This window comes from Wyeomyia smithii, chromosome 2 (genome assembly GCF_029784165.1).
Source record: "Wyeomyia smithii strain HCP4-BCI-WySm-NY-G18 chromosome 2, ASM2978416v1, whole genome shotgun sequence".
Classification (NCBI taxonomy): Eukaryota; Metazoa; Arthropoda; class Insecta; order Diptera; family Culicidae; genus Wyeomyia; species Wyeomyia smithii.
Genome location: NC_073695.1, coordinates 189,403,304 through 189,424,625, shown reverse-complemented (window position 1 = coordinate 189,424,625; position 21,322 = coordinate 189,403,304). Strand labels below are relative to the sequence as shown.

General features: G+C 39.4%; 2 protein-coding genes across 3 annotated transcripts; both read left to right on the top strand.

Annotated features, from left to right (window-relative positions):
• The first annotated feature begins 242 nt into the window (after positions 1 to 242).
• Positions 243 to 21,024, top strand: LOC129723949 (uncharacterized). 2 transcript variants are annotated; one of them, XM_055678457.1, is made up of 8 exons: positions 243 to 639; positions 710 to 1,010; positions 1,073 to 1,229; positions 1,292 to 1,457; positions 19,144 to 19,277; positions 19,816 to 20,337; positions 20,395 to 20,570; positions 20,632 to 21,024. In XM_055678457.1, the coding sequence occupies exons 2-8, from the start codon at positions 802 to 804 to the stop codon at positions 20,855 to 20,857; spliced, it is 1,590 nt and encodes a 529-aa protein (XP_055534432.1). In that variant the 5' UTR covers positions 243 to 639; positions 710 to 801; the 3' UTR covers positions 20,858 to 21,024. The 2 variants fall into 2 exon arrangements, with proteins under 2 accessions (XP_055534432.1, XP_055534431.1); XM_055678456.1 differs by having other exon boundaries at positions 243 to 1,010.
• On the top strand, positions 18,399 to 18,993 carry LOC129723950 (probable small nuclear ribonucleoprotein E). The gene is made up of 2 exons (XM_055678458.1): positions 18,399 to 18,624; positions 18,705 to 18,993. Exons 1-2 carry the CDS (start codon positions 18,489 to 18,491, stop codon positions 18,842 to 18,844), a joined length of 276 nt encoding a protein of 91 aa, XP_055534433.1. The 5' UTR covers positions 18,399 to 18,488; the 3' UTR covers positions 18,845 to 18,993.
• Positions 21,025 to 21,322: the final 298 nt, after the last annotated feature.

The following is a 21,322-nucleotide window of genomic DNA, read 5'->3' as shown; positions in this document are numbered from 1 at the left end:
ACCAACGAATCCTGCCAAGCTTTCAAAACTTGCAGATCACCTGCCAGCACTAAACCGGCAGCACGACGAGTGAATCAAAACAGAGAAACTGAATAAACTTAAGCTCAGCTCAATCACTTTAGGCCGGCCACAGCCTGGTTGGTATTGATGTAAGGATGTGAATGTATTTGAACTGGAATGAAGCAGCAGCAGCCACAGCAAAGAATCTCAAAGAAACTCCGAAGAAAGGAGATTGCGTTGTCCGCTGACGCGCCGGTTTTCCCATTCGGAGGTTGTCATGGTTGCGCAGAACTGGGTAAAGCTCTTGGTGTTTTGGTCTTTTTCGGTGTGATTACCTACCTAAAATTGAGTGAGTATTGTTGCGATCAATAACCGGTGATTCGAGGATTACGGAGGTCGCAAATTTGTGCCAAAAGCTCCCAAAAATAAGGGATTTTGCGGATTATTCTGTTGAATTCTTCGGTTTTCTGGATGTGAGGATCATTATTTTTTATTGCCTTGTCTCGGCTGGTGTAAGTGAAGCGTAACACTTTGGCTCCCTGCACTAACATAAGCTTGCAGGTGAAATCAACTCTTGTGTTGGTGTTATAAAAGCACGTGTTGTTTATGTTTATTTGGCCGACCGTTTGAGCGTCTTGCGTAAGTTTGAAGATCAAAACATAAATTAAAACGTGTCTTGTGTTGCAAGTTGTGGTTTGTTTACGAACAGGGAGAATGTTTTGGTGATCGGAATATACGAACGTTGCCTGGTTGATGCGAATAAAAGATTCGTTGTCAATAGCGTACTATTAACGGGTTTGAATGAAATACGAAATCAGTTATCACAGTGACACAGATACGATGGCAAACCGTGCGCAGTCTGTGATCTGTGACAAGGTTCTGGCCGGATTGCCACAGCTGTTAGATGATCTGCAAAGACTGTCTGAGGATCAGGACACGGCCGATGTGGTTTTTATACTCGGAACTAGCGAAGAAAGAATTTATGCTCATCGGATTATTTTAATGGCAAGGTGAAAAATCACATTTATAGAATTGCAGATTCAAACAAAATTAAGAAACTTTTCATTTTTAGGTGTAAATCTTTTCAATCTCCCAAACGAGGAGAAATCTGTAGAATACCTGGAAGTTCGGTCGTGCCTTCAGCTCCGGGTACGCCAACCACCATTCGCTTGCCACACATTGAATCAGATATTTTCCGTCAGTTTATTCTCTATGTATACACAGCAAAGGTAAAGTAAATTATGATTGGGTTCGGGCTGACATTCTTACTGATTCTTGTACCTTCTTCTAGATTATGCTCCAAGACTCTAAAGTATTCGAAATGATGATACTTGCACAGGATCTTGGCGTAGAAGAGCTAAAAATTGCCTGTGAAGAACACGTTAAGACCGCCATGTCGGTCGCCAACGCGTGTACATTTTTGGCTGCAGTTATGGAAATACAGGAAAAAGCTGCAGGTGAGTGGGCCGATTTTTTTTTTTAAATTCTGTTTTCAATTTCCAAATCGAATGGCTAGTTTGTTTTATAACAACTCGTATGATTATATTAATATTAATTATAGTACAGTGGAATTTCGGTTTTTTCACGGTCAAAAAAACATTCTCCCGTAAATCCAACGAAACTGTGGATTGGGTGAAATGATAGAAATTATTATTTTTCGTTATATTGCACTGCTATGCAACAAAAAATACTAACCTCCATCATTTCCTCGAATCCAAAGTTTCGTTAGATTTACCGGAAAGTGTTTTTTTGGCCGTGATTAAATCGAAATTCCACTGTAATAGATGCTGGTAAGGATTAATCAAGTTAAAAACTATATGATTTACATACAACATCTACTAAAATTGCAGTAATATTAAAACATAAACCTACGCACTAATGTAATTTTCGTAACCGTTTTCGAACGTTGGATGATGCCTCACCATCGTGTTTGAAGCTGTAAAGGAATTTGATATCTAAAAATTGCTCCTAAGACAACTAGTAAGAAATTTTTATGGGCATTATAAATAGCTGAAAATTATTTATGATATCTAACCGCTAGAGTTTATAGGGTAAATTAAAACTAAACTGATAGCAGCGAAACTTGTTTTTAACGCAACGTTTGAAACACGCGCAAAGCGGTTAAAGTATTTCAAAGCATACTGGAATATTTTAATTTTGGGCTTTCTCATCTGCAACATTTTTTGGATCTCGTCGTGCACCATTTTTGAGTTGAGAAATACAGAGAAACTGTTTTTTTATTAACTTATTTATTTGATACGGCCTAATACCATTAGGCTTATGGTGCCAAATACAAAAATAAACTACTGCTGCTACTGAGAAACGCTACGAGTTTATGTGAAATTACGCCTTCGGTATTTTTTTCATGCCGCAACCGTGGTCGGAGACTGGAAAAAAGTTCGATTTTTCATATCAATGTTTTTGATGTTTTGCATTTCTCCAAAGATTCTCAAACTGTAAATGACCTTCTCTCAAAGTTTTATTACAATCGGTTGAGATATCGATTTTTCATCGCACTTTGAATGTTGCTTCATCAGGCAATTTCTATGATTTACATGTTTGAAATCACAATTTTTAGCTTAACTTCAAACACCTGTAACTCCCTCAGTTTTGATCTGATTTTGATTTATTATGAAGGGAAATTTATGTACTTCTTGGTTGATTTCCATAACTAGTCGAAAATACAACCAATTTCTCAATCGAGGTAAAACATATTGCAGGGAAGCCAAAAAACATGTATTTTTAATTTCACTTCTACCGTACAATCGTCGTATCGTGAAACAATCAATGGGAAATTTATTGTACGTTTCAGATTTGTGGGTCCCGTTTTGCACATCGATGCTCATAGGAAGATATTTTGAAAATAAAACTTTGGAGACGTACGGTGGTTAGTAGTAAAATATTCAGTTTCGTATATTTAAACAAAATGATTGACTGGGAAATATACTTGAAGTTTTTTCCAGTAGTCTCAAGCATTTTTATAAAGATTTATATAAACCGCTTTCAGTACTACAAGTTGTATAAACAGAGGATAAATTGAATTGATGAGAAAGAAGTATATCGTCTTTTATATTTTCAATGACGTTAAAATAAACTATCGTACGATCTCATAATTTTCCCTAAAACACCTTTAACTTGTCGTAGAAAGAGCTTAAATTGGTCAAACGGCTTAAAAGCTAAATATTTTTCAAAATAAAATAAATTGTATTATGACGATTTTTGCACCACTCTAGTTCATAAAAGACTCAAAGACCAAAAAAAAATACGATTCTAAAGTGTTTCGATGAAGATCAAGTAAGGGAACCACCCCAATATTAATCTTAGCACCTATAGTCTTCTCGTCGCTTTTATTTCGCTCTTTTCATTGCTGAATCGAGAGGTAAACTCACTTACTTACTTTCGGTTACTTTGAAAAGAAGTAAAATTTTAAGTAAATTGGACAAATAAGAGCAATGAGATGAATAAAGGTGTTGAGATGAATAAGTGCGAAAATTGCTATTTTCAACATTTTCTGATATCAGAAATGAGTTCACCACCCCAAAATTGTCATAATATGTAATTTCCAATCATTTTAAAAATACTCAGTTGTTTCCGGCTTTTGTTCAGTAACTTGCCACTCTGGAGCGTCAAGGTACAAAATAGCAAGTCTTAACAAATAGAGAGATTTTCTTTTCTCACTCTGTTCTGTTGAATATAGTGTCGTTAGAAAGTGTTCAACGATTTCTTACCAGAAATCGAAGGACTCTAATAATTCCTAGCTTACTACGCAGCAAGTTATCAATCAAAGGGAAAGTGTATAAAGAGAGTCTTTCAATGTTACTTAAGGCCCAAGCACAATGGATACGTTTGCGTTGCGTTGATGTTAATTTGACAGAAATGTATGGGCTAACCGTCAAATTGCCGCAAACGCAGCCGCAACGTATCCATTGTGTTTAGGTCTTTGGAAAAGTTACGCGAGATTTCCCTATACTGCAAATTCTCATCTGAAGAAAAACGATGATTAGACTGGTGAACACAAATTTTGCTCTGAAGCTCAAACTAGAAAGAATGGAAGATTCTAGCTTTTTAATTATTCCTGTGAATTTTGGTGCCCTTAGCAAAGATAACTTTTTCAGAGACTTGTATGAGTTCCCTGTAAGTAATCAAAGAAGCGACGCAATTACTTTGGGCCTTTTGACGCATTTCTGCATTCACTGGCGGCACCAAAGTTTACAGGAGTAGCTAAAAAGCTATAACATTTTTAGGGCAACTTCTTTGATGATATACTAAAATTTCATCACAATCAATTACATACATTTATTTTCGTTATTCTTTATTTGTTAAAAATTCATCTGACAAAAATATTCTTAATGAATATGCACTTGTCAATTTGACGAACTCTCTTAGCGAAAAAGTGTGATGGTGTGTTGAAATCGAAAAGATCTTCTACTCTAAAGAATGATCAAATGTAGCAAGCTAAGGGGTGTTAAATACGAAATTAGTACGGTGAAAGCTAGGTTGTAGCAATCCAGTAGCGCGAAGAAGACGCTGTGAGGCCCGGAAATTTAATTTAGAAAGGATTTTTGGTGAGGTAGTTTCGGAATTTAGAACTTTTGCTACGAACATCACATGTTCAACATCTCTGCGCCGTGCAATGTGTAACTCCCAAGCAGATGACAACGGTCAGGATATGGAGGCAGAATTATCGGGTCACGCCACGGAAGATTTCTTAACGCAATTCGCACGAATCTTTTCTGCACTCGCTCGAGTCGCAAATTCCAGCCCAGGGCTCTACATTTTCGAAACAAAACAATGAAACTGATATACTCGCGCTGTCATTTCGATTCGAACAGTTTCATTTTCACTCGATTCCTTTCGGCTACTGTCAACGAATCACTTCTTTCTCTCTTTCCCTCTTTCTTCTTTCGGATCATTTCGAATGAAACTAATGACTATTTCAATCGACGGATAACGTGACGAAGAGAGACTCTTTCCTCTTCTTCAGCGTCTCAATTGAAATTATCACCGCATCGCGTCGTTTGATAGTAGTTTTCTAATACCGCAAGCCGTAGTTAGAACGGCAATGGCATGTATGGAAGCCTTCTGTCTCCGTCAGCGCTCATTGTCATTTTCAATTGAGAATCGTCATTTGAGAGTGATGGTGATAATCTCCGCTTTCAATTGAAAAGCGTTTGTATCAATTTCAAGCTCTTCAGTTGTCAGAATCACAGCAAGAGCTTTCGACTGGGTGTCATGTGACTCACGAAGTGCTCGAAAATGATACAAAAGCTTTTCAATTGAAAGCGACGGGTCAAAGCGTCACTATAACCTGATAATTGTCAATTGAAAATGACTTTGTCAGGCTCTGTTCCAGCCTAGTTTTTTTTTTTTTTTTAACTCTAATATTTATTTAGGCCCAACCGCGAAGCATAACGGGGCCGAATATCTTTTGGAGTAGGGAAAAGCCAGCTTGAGTAGAGCCTGTATCCCGACTGCTCCTCCTCAAACAGGCATAAAAACCCTCTCATCTTTTCTCTTTTAAAAATACAATTTAAAAATACATGTCATTTAAGCTTACGACTAACATTAACATCAAAGTTTTTCTCTTTATAACTAAATACTAATCCTTACTACTATTCGTTGAGGGTGATGGTTTCTTATCTCTTTGAAATCAAAATCTAAGTTCGGTGGATCATGTCTCTCAAAAAGAAGCGATGATTCATGTTTCTATAAAAAAGATAAACGAAAGAAAGAAGAAAAAAAAAACGGAATTAGCGTGAAACTTTTTAAGATTGTTGTGTTGGGAGAAATTAGGAGAGAAAGCATAGAGATAATCAAATTCGATACTTGATATCTCTTAAAAAGTCGTAAATGGGTATTACAAGCGCGGGGTTGCGGCTAGCAAGCACATCCCGTACTTGCATTGTAAACGTCACTTCCTGTTTCCGGAGAGAATCTATAAGCTTGGCCCTTGCTCTGTGGTACTTAGGGCATACGAAGACTATGTGGTCAATATCTTCGTACCCTCCACATTCGCACAGATTACTATCGACTAAGTTTATTCGATAGAGGTGTGCGTTTGCAACATAGTGATTGGACATTAGGCGCGAAATAACTCGAATGAAATCACGAGTTAAATCTAACCCTTCGAACCAAGCTTTTGTAGACACTTTGGGCGAGATCGAGTGCATCCATCGCCCAAGGTCGTCTTTATTCCACTTTTCCTGCCAGTTTTCCAGAGCCAGTTGTCGGGGCAGATGAAAATACTCGGTATAGGTGATCGGTCTATCAAATATATCTCCATCTATGGCACCCCTTTTTGCTAATAAATCAGCTTCTTCATTGCCTGGGATTGAGCAATGAGAGGGGACCCACACAAAGCAGATAATGAAAGACCGATCAACCAGCACTTCTAATATCCGTCTAATTTCCGGAAGGAAATAGGACGGGTGCTTGACCGGTTTAATCGATCGGAGAGCTTCGATAGAACTGAGGCTGTCCGAGAAGATGAAGTAATTGTCTGGTGTCTTGAGCTCGATAATTCGCAGCGAATTGTGTATGGCAGCTAATTCAGCTACGTATATGGAGCAGGGCTGTGCCAGTTTGCGAGATATGCGATGATCTGTGTTGAAAACGCCATATCCGGAATGTCCATCCATCACAGATCCGTCCGTGAAAAAGGAATTCTGTTTTGGGAGGTGGCCAAATTTTGCCGAAAATATTGATGGCACAACTGTTGGTTTGAGGTGATCGGGAATTCCATGGATTTCTTGTTTCATCGTCAAATCAAATACAACAGAAGAATTGTTGAGCGATGTTGAAATCTCACGGGATGGAGCAACAACCGAAGGGTTTATCTCCATGGACATGAACCGCTGGTATACTGACATACAGGGTTTCTGAACAACTTCCAAACATTTCTCATAGTTCGCAATAAGCATTGGATTTGCTATTTCCGATCTAATGAGGAAACGAAAAGCCAACTCAAACAGCCTCTCTTTGAGTGGTAGTATTCCAGCTATGACCTCTAGGGACATGGTATGTGTCGACTGCATGCAGCCTAGAGCGATACGCAAACAACGGTATTGTATCCTCTCGAGCTTCAGCATGTGTGAAGCTGCGACACCTCTGAAGCATATGCTGCCGTATTCTATTACGGGCAGAATCGTGGTTTGATAGAGTCGTATCAAATCCTCTGGATGGGCTCCCCATGATGTTCCTGTTACCATCCGAAGAAAATTGATCCTTGGTTGGCATCTTTGCTTCAGGTAATTTATATGTTTTTCCCATGTGCACTTAGAGTCATACCATACTCCGAGATATTTAAAGCTAGGTGACTGGGTGATGGGTCTTCCGGACAGAACTAGCTCCAAACGGGGTGGTGGTCACTTTTTTGAGAAGACAACCATCTCCGTTTTTTCAAGCGAGAACTCAATTCCAAGACAGCTGGCCCAACTGGTCAGATTATCTAGCGTATTTTGCAGGCTGTTTTTCATATCTACAGCCAGAGACGCCGTGACTGATACTACGCAATCGTCAGCTAACTGACGCATTGTGCAGCCGTCCGTCAAGCATGTGTCGATGTCACTGATGTAGAAGTTGTACAACAGCGGACTCAGACAAGAGCCTTGGGGGAGACCCATGTAGCTTGTTCGTGTTATTGTTGAAGAACCGTGGTTGAAAAGTAAATGCTTTTCAGACAGCAGGTTGATCAAAAAGTTTGTTAATATAGGGGAGAATCCTCTCTGATGCAGTTTCTCGGAAAGAATTTCGATTGAAACTGAGTCAAATGCGCCTGTGATATCCAGGAAAACCGAGGTCATTTGTTGTTTGCTGCCAAGAGCCATTTCTGCTTCTGTGGCTAGCAATGCCAGGCAATCGTTAGGGCCCTTGCCCCTACGAAAGCCGAACTGGGTCTCTGACAGTTGGTTAGTTGTTTCTGCCCAGTTGTCAAGTCTGCGCAGGATCATTTTTTCAAGCAATTTGCGTATGCATGAGAGCATCGCAATCGGCCTATACGAGCGGTGATCTGCGGCAGGTTTATCTGGCTTTTTGATTGCGATAATCTTAACCTGTCTCCAAGCTTTTGGGATCACATTGTTCCTGATAAGCTTATTAAACAGTTTAAGAAATCGTATCTTGGCCGAATCCGGCAGGTTTTTCATCAAATTAAATTTGATCCTGTCCGGTCCTGGAGCCTTGTTCTTACAAGACGCGAGGGCAATTGAAAATTCCAGCATTGAAAATTCTGGTTCTTCGATCGCCGTTGTGTCGCTGAATTTCTGCTGTGGTGGGACAGCATCTGGACATACCTTTTTCGCGAAATCATAGATCCAACGTTCAGAATATTCATTAGCCTCATTGTTGTCGGACCTATTGCGCATTTTTCGAGCCGTATTCCAGAGATAGCTCATAGAAGCCTCTCTGGGTAACGTGCTTATGAAATTTTGCCAGTACGATCTTTTTTTCAGTTTGTGCAGTTTAGCCTGTTTCAGTTCCAGCTCCCTAAACTGATCAAAAAGTTGAATGGAATGATCTTTCCTGAATGCTAGGTATGCTCTTTTCAGAGTTTTTTTCATCTCGGTGCATTCTTTGTCCCACCATTGTTTGTTAGGACGAATTTTCAACTTGTTCTCAGGGGCGGGCCTCGTCTGAGATTGCAACGCACTATCTAAAATTAATGTTGCAAGAAAGTTGTATTCGTCTGATGGAGAAAGCTCGTCGGTTGTTTCGAGCTCCTGAGATATCATGTTCGAGAATTTTTCCCAATCAATATTCCGGGTGAGATCATACTCTACTTCGACTGTGGTAACAGACTGAAGCCTGCTCATAATCGAAATACTTATTGGCAAATGATCACTACCATGGGGATCTTGAATAATCTCCCATTTACAATCCAAAGCTATTGAGGAGGAACACATAGATAAATCTAAAGTGCTCTCACGTACTGGAGGCCTAGCTATTATTGTAGCTAACCCAGGTATGTTCAATAGGGTCATATCGAACTCGTCTAGTAAGCTTTCAATAAGAATAGCCCGGTTATCATCTCCAGGTGCTCCCCACGCCATACCGTGAGAATTGAAATCTCCCAGGATAAGGCGTGGAGTCGGCAGCAGTTCCGTTATTTGTGTCAGCTGCAACCGGTTAATAATAGCTCTAGGTGGAATGTAGACTGATGCGACCGTGAGGCTCTCACCAGCTATTGTTATATGGCAAGCAACAATTTCTATGCCATCAATTGCTGGGAGAGGAATTCGGAAGAATGGATAGCATTTTTTGATACCAAGAAGCACTCCGCCATAAGAGTTTCCTCGGTCTAAACGAATTATATTGAAATCATGAACGGCTACTGTCGTATCCGTTGATAACCATGTTTCAGATAGCGCGAAAATATCGCATTTGCTATCGTGAAGCAGGAGTTTAAATTTATCTAGTTTGGGAATCAAGCTTCTACAGTTCCATTGTATGATCCTTGTTGTCGATTCGTCACTTCTGTTGTCTGATTTAGACATCGAAGGATACGAACGAGAGGAGGGGCCATTTGGTGCTTAGTTGCTTACCCAACATGCAAATTGTTGGAAGCCAAGCTGAAATCATACTTTTAAGAGTATCGGATAAACCAAAAGTGGTAAATATCCATTCAACTATCATTTTAAATGAAATACGTCCATCAGTAGACGGTATTTTAGATTCCGGAGACAGTTTATTGGCGGGAGCAGATTTCTTTCCCGGTAGTTTAGGGAACTCTTTAACAAAAGTGTTGCCCTCAGGATTAAGTTTGAATCCTGGAGGTGACGTCTTAGCAATATTTTGCTTAGAAGGTTGACCTCTTGGGGTGTCTGTATGCGTTTTCTTCTGCTCCTTTCTGGGAAGTTTGGGGGAAGATACGCTTGGTCGTTTCCGCACGGCCCCACTTGACGGAAGAGGTTGATATACCTCTTCGTCATCATTGGAATCATCCGTTTCCAAGCTGGAATACGGATTTTGCTGTTGCTGTAAGGCAGTCTTCAACATTTGTGCAAATGACTGCTTACAGCGTTGTTTCGTAGATTTCTTCAACGCGTCTGAACGTAATTTGTATTTTGGGCACGCTTCAACTTCATGTGGGTCACCACCACAGAGACAGCATCTTGCCTGTTGATCGCCGCAAGTATGGTTAATCTCAGAGATTTCACCACACTTGGAGCATTTCGATTTATTGTTGCAGTAGGTTTTTGTGTGCCCTAACTGCAAACAATTCGTGCATGTCATAACTTTCGGTATGGAAAGTCTTACTGGGAGTCGAAGCTTGTGAAGTTCGACATAATCCGGAAGCACTTTTCCCTCGAAAGTGACTCGAAACGAGTCATTCGGGGAGTATTTTCCCGTATTATCCTTGGAATACATTTTCCTGCATTCCAGAATTTTTATTTTTGGAAGGGAGGGATTTTTAAAGCATCCCCCACCTTCCATCACGTCCTTCTCGGTAAGATCCGGTTCGGTGATAACACCCTCAATTTCAACTACGCGTGCCGGTATATAAACACGGTATTCGATGTTGAAATTCGGGTCCAGGACGACATCGTTCGCTTGTCGGGGATCCGAAAATGTTGCCTTCAGTCTATCAGCTTTGACCTTGTAAACTTCGGTCAAGCTCGAGTATTTTTCCTTCAGAGATTTGCACATCTGTACAACTCTAAGAGGCTTGTTTTTGGGTCGAAAATACACGATCCAACGAAGACCAGGTTGGTTCACCTGGTACATTTTAACCCGAGTTGCCCCGTCATTAGTGGATGGGGCAATTGGGGCAGTTTTACGAGGTCTTTTACGCTTTTTAACGACGTCAAAAAAAGCGTTGTTTCCATTATTCGGAATGTCAGAAAAATCCATTGCGGACTCGTCACCTTCTGAACAAGATGAGAGGTCCGGTGGAAGAGGCAATCCACCAACCGCCATAGCGGTTGTGAACTATATGCCGCTAATAACTAATTTATGAAATATATGAAAATATTTATATATTCAAAACTAAAAAGAATGGCTATATATAATAAAAGAGAGGAAATGCGAAATCAAAATATTCAAATTATATATATGTATATACGAGAATAAAGAAGGCAAAAAAGTAAAGGTTTTGTCACTTATCTTTAAATGTATGAGAATCAGCAGCACTGCCTGCGCTGTCTCCTCAACTGCAGAGCGGCGATGCCGTCCGCTTTCCCCCCGTCCGGGTTCCACAGCACACGCGCCAACTAACCACTACCACAGCTCCGTACTTCTCTACTGCGGGAATCGACCTTCGCTGATGCTGGATCAGCACGCCTTTCAGCACTCGCGCCAAAACAAGCACGACTCACCACCTTCACACGCGAACGCAGCGCAATCGCGCCGATTAGCACCACTACCACTGGCGCTGTTCGGCAGTCGGGGCTCCCCCACCAATAACGACGCGTATTTGCACGCCACACAACACCAACGCTAGAAGAAGCGAGATATTAATTTCGGTAATCCACAGAGCACTCAAGAAAAACGACTTTCCTGCTCGGCTGCCGAAAAGACTATGTTCCAGCCTAGTTGTTAAGGGCACCGAACCAAGCTAGCATTTTCGAACAGTAGCCAGACGAGAGCGCAATATAACGCTTTCAACCAATGGGGATCCATAAAGTTAGCTATCATGGCACGAAGCAGATTAAACGTAAGTTCAGTAAAAAACTCAAAGGTCATTAATGTGATCAACTCTTGTTGGGTCTCAGTTCTGCTTAGCTGAATACAGTTGGATTCATTCTTGTAGCCGCCGACAGTCGTCGATAGAGCGAATTATCAAATACAGCTTAAGATCGTCTGCCTTTTTCTAGTTTATAGCAAACATCCAGCAGTAAGGAAACGTCATTTGAAAAACAGCCTGAACAGCAAATGTCCTAAGTTGCTACCTTGTGGAACGCCAGAGGTGTTTGAAAATTGTGACGAACAGCAGGAGTTAATGTAACCGACAAACCTCTGCGATGCACCAAGCCGTAAGAATTTTTTTAACAATATTTTTGGTCAATCCGATCAAACGATGCCTTTAAATTTGTATAGATTACGTCGATTTGAGCTTTTTTTTTTCATGTAACGGTAGTTCCTAACGTTTCGGCGATCCTCGTTTTTTAATATCGGAAACATGTAAGCATGTTCCAAACTGTGCACACTTAAGTAATATCACCGAGTACGGTAAAATGAACTACCGAGATTTTAACAGCTGAGATCTCGGTAAAAATCTCGGAAATACATCAAAATACCGAGATTCTGTAAAACCAACAATTGACAACTTGTCAAAGTGTAACGAGATTCTCGGTAATATTTTACCGGGACTCGGAAATTCCAACTGTCGAATTATTACGGAAATTTCGGTAAAATTTACTGAAGTACGTATTTTGCGATTTCTCAAATAAATCCAGGAAATGATGAAAATGATTGATTATCCGTATAATTTTATTGATTATTTTGTCAAATGATTCACCTTATTACAGCATTGGTAGAAACAGGAGAGTTGTGTTGCTTCCTGGAAATAAAACAACATCCATCACTGCAACTTCCATCCTGCGAAGCGAGTCGTTAACCTACAAAATTGAGTAAGGAAAGAATTAATTGTTTTCTTTTAGTATTATATTTGCAATAAACACAAACAAGATCTGAGAAATAATATTGTATACTTACTCAACATTTTAGGTTAATCTGAATATTGCAGATTTCTTCGGAATGATAATTAACCGCGAAACCTGTTCCTTTTTCATTTAAACCGAAACACTAGCAAAACTGATAGTGAAGCTTTTGTTTTTTTGACAGTTCTATTTTTCGAAATCTCGGTACGAGCCTTTTTGGTTCAATGAGATCTCGGTTAAATGATGTCAAGCTTCCGAGATTCGGTATTTTTGTTTACTGAACTCGGAAATTTGCTGTTTTACGGATTTTTTTCGACAAACAAATTTACGGTATTCCGGTAAACACATTTGGTTTCCGATTTCTCAGTAATTCTGTTACAGAACAATGGTAAACGAAAATGTTTCGAAGTAGTTCGGTATTTTACTTTACCGAGAAAACATTATGCAGTTAAGTGTGTGGGAAGATTTGTTGTAAATATGGCATAGGGATTCGGCTAAAGCGTGTACACAACGACTTATCATAATTTCGTCGGGTCCTGCAGAGTACGAGTGTTTTAACTTTTTTCGCATATTTTTTATCATATCAGCAGAGATGTGGAATAAAAACTGAATAGAGGCGGGTAGGAGATATATGTATGATTGCATCACTTATCAAAGTGAATTCTGATCCAACGAGCCCTCCCCTACTAACAAAAACCTCCTTCCTGTGTCCTTTGTGGAGATGCATAGGTTAACACGGTCTCCAAATAGCACGGGCCACACTAACATCCCTTCCCTCTTCCCACCTGTTTGCAAGGACGTGGCCGGCATCGTTATTGATCCTTCAAAGTATTGAGTCACTAAAACTTGTACAATGAAAATGGTCGGTCACTCCCAACCCCATTCAGCTGATTCACTGTGTAATTTTACTGATTCGGATCAATCATGGAGTGCAACCATTGATATGTGCAGTCAGTCAAGCTAAGCTAAGCTAAGCTAATCAGCAGAAAAGTGGAATGAATTCTGGTCTACCAAATCGACAGGTACAAACTCAGAAGCAGTCACAGCGTCGAGATTAGATGCGGTATTACCGGTGAACACAGATGCGGTATTACCGGTGTAAAACTGTGCAAATATTTCACACGTGTCAGAATCAGATTTTTTTTTGTTTTAAATTATCGAGGTTATTGAAATTACATTATCACAAATGAGTTTGTACTAAAGAAACTCGGATAATCATTATGATAAGAATAAATTTAGATGACAAACATTTAATCTATCATGCAAATTCGAGTTGAAAATAAGAAAAAATATACTTAGAGAATACAGTAAGTTCTTTTTACACGGGTTGCTTTCCTCCATTACTCGAAAGCGGTACAAGATATCGACCTCATTTTTGGTCTCTAGATTGACAACTTTCATATTTAAACGAGGCTCAAACATTCTAGGACAGTTTTCTTCGTATTATTTGCAACTCAAGAAAGTCTTCTCGAGTTGCCAGAGTTGTGAGACGGGGCTATACAAATTTGGAACGCATCCCTCGCGTAAAAATATACCTGTATATGTTAATCATTATGGTTATTCTCAAAACTCTTATATACAAGTAACCAGCTGTATCCTGCATCTAATATCAACGGAGATAGGTATTTTTACGGCTACGAACGCTAGACGAATACCCTTATTATTTATAGCGGTGCGATATCCCATGTCTAAAAAAAGCGGAAACTCACCATGCTATAATGCTATAATGATAGTCAGGTGAGCGCCATCTGTCGAAGAATAGAAACAGATCGGCATTAATCGTAGTTTCTCTACTTACCGTTAGTGCAAAGTTACGTTATACTAGCGCACGTTGAATTAATGTGCTAAAACAGAAGACGAACAAAAAATTTTATTATATTTTAAAAGTAATGAAAACCAAAATAAACAGAATTAGCTAACTGAATATTACCTAGATATAAATATATGTTTACAAAATCATTATAATTGACTCTGTGCTATTTCTTGTTTTAGGTTTTGTAAACTTTACAAGAACAGTATAAATTTTTCATTGACTTAATTGAGTTTTTTATAGAACAACATTAAATTGCGTTAGAGTGAAACAAAATATAGTAGTTAATAAGATTCTTAATTTGAGAATAAGCAGAACGGCAAAGCAGGATGTTTCATGCGATTTACTCTACCCTATTAAAATTGAAAAAGAACACGAACTGACATCACTTACTTTTGCTTCTCAAATGTCAAAGTTAGCTTTAGTGATGGGAAATATCGCCCAAAACGGACATCGATAACAATCGATAATTCCGGGGTTTTTATCGATATTATCGATAAGTATCGATAATTTGACAGATAAAGTTTGCGTTAAAAATTTTTTTTCAGACGGTGATGAAAAAAAAAACAATTTCAGATGGTGATGAAAAAAAAAAACTATGACAGATAATTGAGTTGGATAAATTTCCCATGGAAGGTTATCATGTTAGCTTCCTCACAAAAAAATATTACGTCCTTGCGTGCAGCCTTTCGGCAGTTAACCGGAACATTCGCCATGGCGGACGAAAACATGCGTGTAGCCATGTTGTTAAGCTCTTCCTTCGTTTTTATTAACTCCTCCTCCGTTTTTGTGACAAAATTGTTGGAATAGATCTTGCGCTTCAAGTTTGCCCAGAAATTCTCGATGGGAAGCAGGTGGGGACATTGGGCGGATTCGCCGATTTCGGTACCACATCGATATTCAGCCGCTCCATCTCCTCCAACGATCGCTTCGAGTAGTTGGCCGACGTAAAATCTGGCCAGAACACTGTGTCTTCGCGCTTATGGTATTTCTTGATGAACGACGCAACTTCTGTCAGGCACTTCGTACTACAAATTTTTCCGTTCACGGCCAGCCCGGAGCGAAAAAAGAGCAACTTTGACATCCCTTTTTCGCTGATTGTTAGCCACAGCCGCACCTTCTTGGGGAACTTGGTCTGTGAAATCAACTTTACCTCGGTGCTCACTTCCTTCGTGGGGGAGGTAAAATACGAAGAACCTTGCTAGTCGTTGCCATCCAGGGTGCGATAGGTCTAGTCGTCCAATACCACTGTCACGTCGCGATTTGCCGGGAAAATCGACTTGACCATCTTATTCAACCGCTGTCGCTGCGTCATTGCCTGCCGCTCCGAGACCAGTGGACGGGACTGCCGCTTCCTGCATGTATGTCCATGTTCTCCAGATGCTTTTTCACTGTTTTAGAGCAAGCATCAACCTCTCGGCCAAGTGCACGCAGCGATTTAGCCACCTTTCCCTCGGTCTTCCTCTTCAGCATCCTTTGAAGCTTCTTGTGGCTCAGGGTCGTTGGCCGCCCGGAACCGGGCTTTCTTTCGATGCTCTGATCGTTGTCCAATAGTGTCAAGATGTTGTAGATGCCAGAACCGGCATACCCGGCGTCCACAAAGTGCCGCACGATGTCCGTTTTTGACGCAGCGGGGTACCATTCTTCGAACGCGCACACTTCACTTTTTTCGCCATCCCAGTTAGAGTTTGACAATTTTTTTTTTGCTAACTCATGGGTTACTATGATTGATGACGCATGAGTAGTTTCGTCAGTGCGATTAAAGGAAAACCCATGAAAAATCGGCAATTTTTGTCAATTTTTTTACCGCAAACGTTATTCGACAAATGCAATTTTGCTATATAAATTTGGTAAAAACAGAGACAGTGATGGCCCAAACAGAATGGATACGTTTGCGTTGCGTTAACGTCAATGTGACAGTAAATGTATGGGCTAACTGTCAAATTGCCGCAAACGCAGCCGCAACGAATCCATTGTGTTAAGGCCTTGAATGACAAATCTTACGATACTGCAAATGAAAATTCAAACAACCGGACGAGTTAAACAGTTTGTTTTGGAAAGTCTTCGGGTTTTCCGCCAGGAGTGCTTTCTACAAGTAGTTTCAAGCCGAAGTTTATTTTGAAGGTTGTATAATAAGGGAAATAATTGATGCAGGCAAAATTCTGTCAATTTTTAAATGGCCAAAACTTCACAAAAAATGAATCAATTCTGACAAAACAGGTTTCATTTTACTGGAAAACTGTCCTAGTTTCCCAGTATTACTTGAGAACTGGACGTGACCAAGGGTCACTGGAAATGTTTCGGATTTCCGGAGTGTGTGCCAAAGTGTACAGTTTTGCAACGCGTAGAACTTTTTCTGACATTCTGTTTCACTTAGGTTTAAATGTTGTCAATAAATCAGAATTTATTTCGGGTTCATTGGTAGCCAAAGCTTGAAAATTCGCCAAGGAATCATCGAGGTATGAATTTATTAAGTATGGGTGTTGATTTTGGCGGTTTTTTCCCTGTTGGGTACTAATTTTCTTTGAGCTTGCAGCACTCTACCAGAATTCAATCGAAGATTGTGGGTGTGAAGGTCTTATAAAACCAAGCAACTTCGCAAACTTGCGTTTGAAAATTTATCTGGATTAACATTTCAAAAGGTCAGATTATTTTCACGCGGATTTTCTCTAAAAGGTTATCTATGCAGATTTTCAAATTATTGTGGTTTTTTACGCGAATTTTTTAATTAAAGCGGTTTATCAAGCGGATTTCTGAATTAACATGGTTTTTTCACGAGGGATGTATCCCCGCGTAAGAAAACCTAACTGTATTTGAACTTTTCTTATGAATCAATATATCTTAGTAAAAATTATCTGAATTTTCCTTCAAAAATATAAAAAAATGAGTTAAAGATCCTACTATGAAAAAAATACAATTTTAAAAACAAAAAATGATTTTAGAAAATATCAGTGATCTCAGATTCTTTTAAATGAAGTATTTTAGATAGAAAATTGTTGCCTCAAACTTTCTATGCGTTGCAAAAATGCACCAAGTTCTCAAGTAATACTAATATAATACTGTTTGCCAGTGAAATGAAACCGGTTATCAAAATTGATTCATTTTTCGTAAAGTTCCGGCGATTTAAAATTCGAGAGAATTTTATTCATCTCAATTATTTTGTCTACCCCCTGTATAAATCAGGATACTTTTTTGGCGCAACAATTTCGTTGATTTGGATTTTTAGTGAAACTAAAAATTGTTTGTTGGGTAACAGATACTTCAAACTTAAACAGTTCCAAGTTAAACTAAAAAATTTCCAGAGAATTACCAATAGTAATTCTCAGTTAGTAAGTTTGTATTAGTGCGATGTATTCGATTTTTCTTTGTTAGCTGTAAGAATTTTTTGTCACCTGTGAGAACTGTCATCTGAAAGAGAGCATAAAAAACTACCGAGTGACAAAAAATTCTTACAGCTAACAAACAATAAATCGTAAACATCGCACTAATACAAACGCACCTGGAGAACTCTATGCATGTCCATCACATTATAAGAGTTGGCAAGCCAAAGAAAATGCATTTTATTACAATTTCGTATCATTGCTTTTTATGAGATGGTGCAAAAAGTTTGGATATTTTTTCAAAGTACTCCAGTACTAAGTTGTCGAATTCTTCTGTTCTTAGGAAACTAAAAACTATAAATACCTTTTTAGTTACCATTATTTCTCAGAAACTCAGTGACACCCGGGGCGAACCTTTGCACCACCCCCAACAATGCTAAATCTTGTCGAATAGCAGCACTCAACAAATACCTAGCGGCAAAAGCAACTCCTGGGGTAGGGTAGGTGAGGTCTCCTTCTTTTTGGTCTCCTCCAGTAGCCTACCGCACTGACTTGTGCTCACCCTTAAATATCGATAATTATCGTTAAAGTCAAAAAATTAGCGATAATATCGATGACCAGCATTTATCGATATTATCGATAAGTATCGATAAGTTTCCCATCACTAGTTAGCTTGTTTGTGTATAACTTCGATCGCGTCTCTTCGGTGCGAAAACGTTTTGATTTTCTCGTAAGTTTTAAAGTGCAGAAAACGCAGTAAAAATGTCGTTTAAAGGTTCCAAAGTGCAGAAGGTGATGGTACAACCCATCAACTTGATTTTCCGCTACCTCCAGAATCGGTCCCGCGTTCAGGTTTGGCTGTACGAGAACACTCATCTGCGGATAGAAGGTCACATCGGTAAGTTTTGGACTGAGATGTCGCTCGTACCGAAACCTAACCTCAATTTATGTTGAATCTGAAATTATTTTCTTTTACAGTTGGATTCGACGAATATATGAATCTGGTTTTGGACGAAGCCGAGGAATACAACATTAAGAAGCAGAATCGACGCCAGCTGGGACGGATAATGCTGAAGGGAGACAACATCACGCTGATCCAGAACGTCCAATCGCACTGATGCTGCTACTCGATAAGGGAATGTGGAGTGAAACCGACAGCTGCAGTTGTCTACTGGTTGTACTGGATTATAATTACTAGTGTATCTTTTGCTGGAATCTGTGAACGAAAAGCTATCATAAGCATAAATAAAATTAGATTATTGGAGTACTCGTACCGAAATTTTGATCTAATAGTGAAATTCCTTAAAAGTGCAATTGGTGAAATTCAATGTTTATATTTCTGGCTAGAAGCGAAAATTTTAAACACGTTACCAAGTTAGGCTTTTTGATGAAAAATTGACTTTTTTCTTAATTTCAGGAGCCAAAATTGCATCTTCGTTTCTGGATAAATGCATCACGTACATTGCGGAAAATGCATCGGAATGTGTAAAAACAAATGCGTTTTTGAATCTGACCAAGGAGGGTCTCATTCAAGTAATTTCATACGACAATGTAAGTTTTGTAAATAATTTGGTAATGTATATTATCATTATGGAACTAGATCAGCACCCAATTAGTTCATGCTTCTATCAATGTATTGTAGTTTATACCTAGTACTGATATTGACATACAACTGTATGCATCTATAATATCTCTTAACTAAAATTGAAATAATTGTACTTTTGCTGTTTTTGATTGCATAGAATACTTGTGTTCTTTCGAGCCAACGCATAATCGAAGCTGACTATTGAATTTTAAATTTTATGAAAAATATCCAAGAAAGGGATTTGACAATAACATGTTGTTGATATCGATTCAAATTCTATTCAATTTGAAATTTGACGAAAAACATCCAAGAAAAAATAAGATCCGACAAAACCATAATATAAAAAAACGATTGAAACAGTCCAAAAGTGTATTATAAATGCCTATCGTGGCATAGTCCACGCGTATTACCTAGGATCAGTTTCAAAACTGACCTTTTGGACAAATGAAAATTTTCAGTAGAGAACCCTTTTTGTTACCATAGTAGAACCTATTATTTTTTCAGCTCGGTCTAGAGGAAGAGGATGTTTGGCGTTGTGTGTTGTCGTGGGCCAAAAATCAAGCTGGCGTTACGCAACCCACCGCTCACTGGACCGAGGAAGAACGGCAGCGCGTTTGTCAACAACTGGCACCGGTTATTTCTCACGTGCGACTGTTCCTCATCGACAGTCAGGTCTTTGCCGAAGAGGTTGAACCCACAGGTGCCGTTCCGATAGAACTCTCGCTAGAGCGCTATCGAAGAGCAGCTCTTCATTCGAATAAACTGCCAACCTCTGCGGTTCCTATTCCTGTCAATGTTCTGGGTGAAAACGACAAACGGTTGCAGCCACGCTTGATGCTGAATCTATTCCATGGGTCTACAATTTTGAAAAACGATAAGATTCACATGCAAGGAACGCTGAACGATTGGTACGGTGTGCACAAGCAAACATGGAGGCTGGTTTACCGGGCCTCAACAAACGGTTTTACGGCAGCTTCGTTCCATCGTCATTGCGACGGAATTGCGCCACTTTTCATTGTCGCGTTAGTAAGTGTTTTCTAATAGACACGCGTAACACCCAGTAATTCAATGTTAAATTTACAGGGATCTCAAGGTGCAATCAGCGGTGGATTTACAGATGTAGCGTTTGCCAAAACGAATCGTAAAGGCGGCTACATTCATTCGGAAAAGGCATTCTTATTTGCTCTGAATTATAACAATGATCCTCCAACAAAGTACGACATCATCAAAAAGCCCTATGCTATTTGCTATCATCCGGAGTAAGAGATGAATCGACGATGGAAAGCGAAGCGGTACTAATTCTATTTCTCGTTCTTTCAGTTGCGGTCCAATTTTTGGTGCGGGAGCTGATTTGCTAATTTCGAACAACTGCAATATCAACATGGAGTCGTACTCTAACTTTCCACACTCGTACGATGGACCGAACGCCAGCTTTGGTAACCTGTTTGGAGATTACAATTTTTCTATCGCGGATTATGAGGTATTCACTCTGGCGCCATCGACGGCTCCTCCCGGGATTAAAATGAAACATGATCGTTATCCTTGAGATGCCATGCGAGGGGTGGTGTAGGAAACTTTCCGTAGAAGCGCAGGAGCTGATGTAACGCGAATAGTATTCTTGCTCAAAGTTGACATTTTAAATATATTAAGCCAAGGAACATGAAATCGTAGACCGTTAAATATAGAGAAGAGACAATACATGAACAATAACAATTACTTTGTGTTGTTATGTATTAACAATCTAAAAACAAATTCAGATTCCTAACTTCCAGACAGACCACGGTGCTCCCACGGACCGTTATTATAAAAAAATGCACCAAAGAATCTGAGTACACCATTCGATTCGTTATGACGTCCAGAATGTCTGGTCAAAATTTCAAAATCATCGTACGGTACATTTTTGAGTAATGTCCTTTTAAAGGTTGTAAAGTACAAAAAAAGTGATATAAAAACGACGAAATACTTATTGTAAAGCACGTTTTTCAACCACCATTTTATGAAATAACTTCCA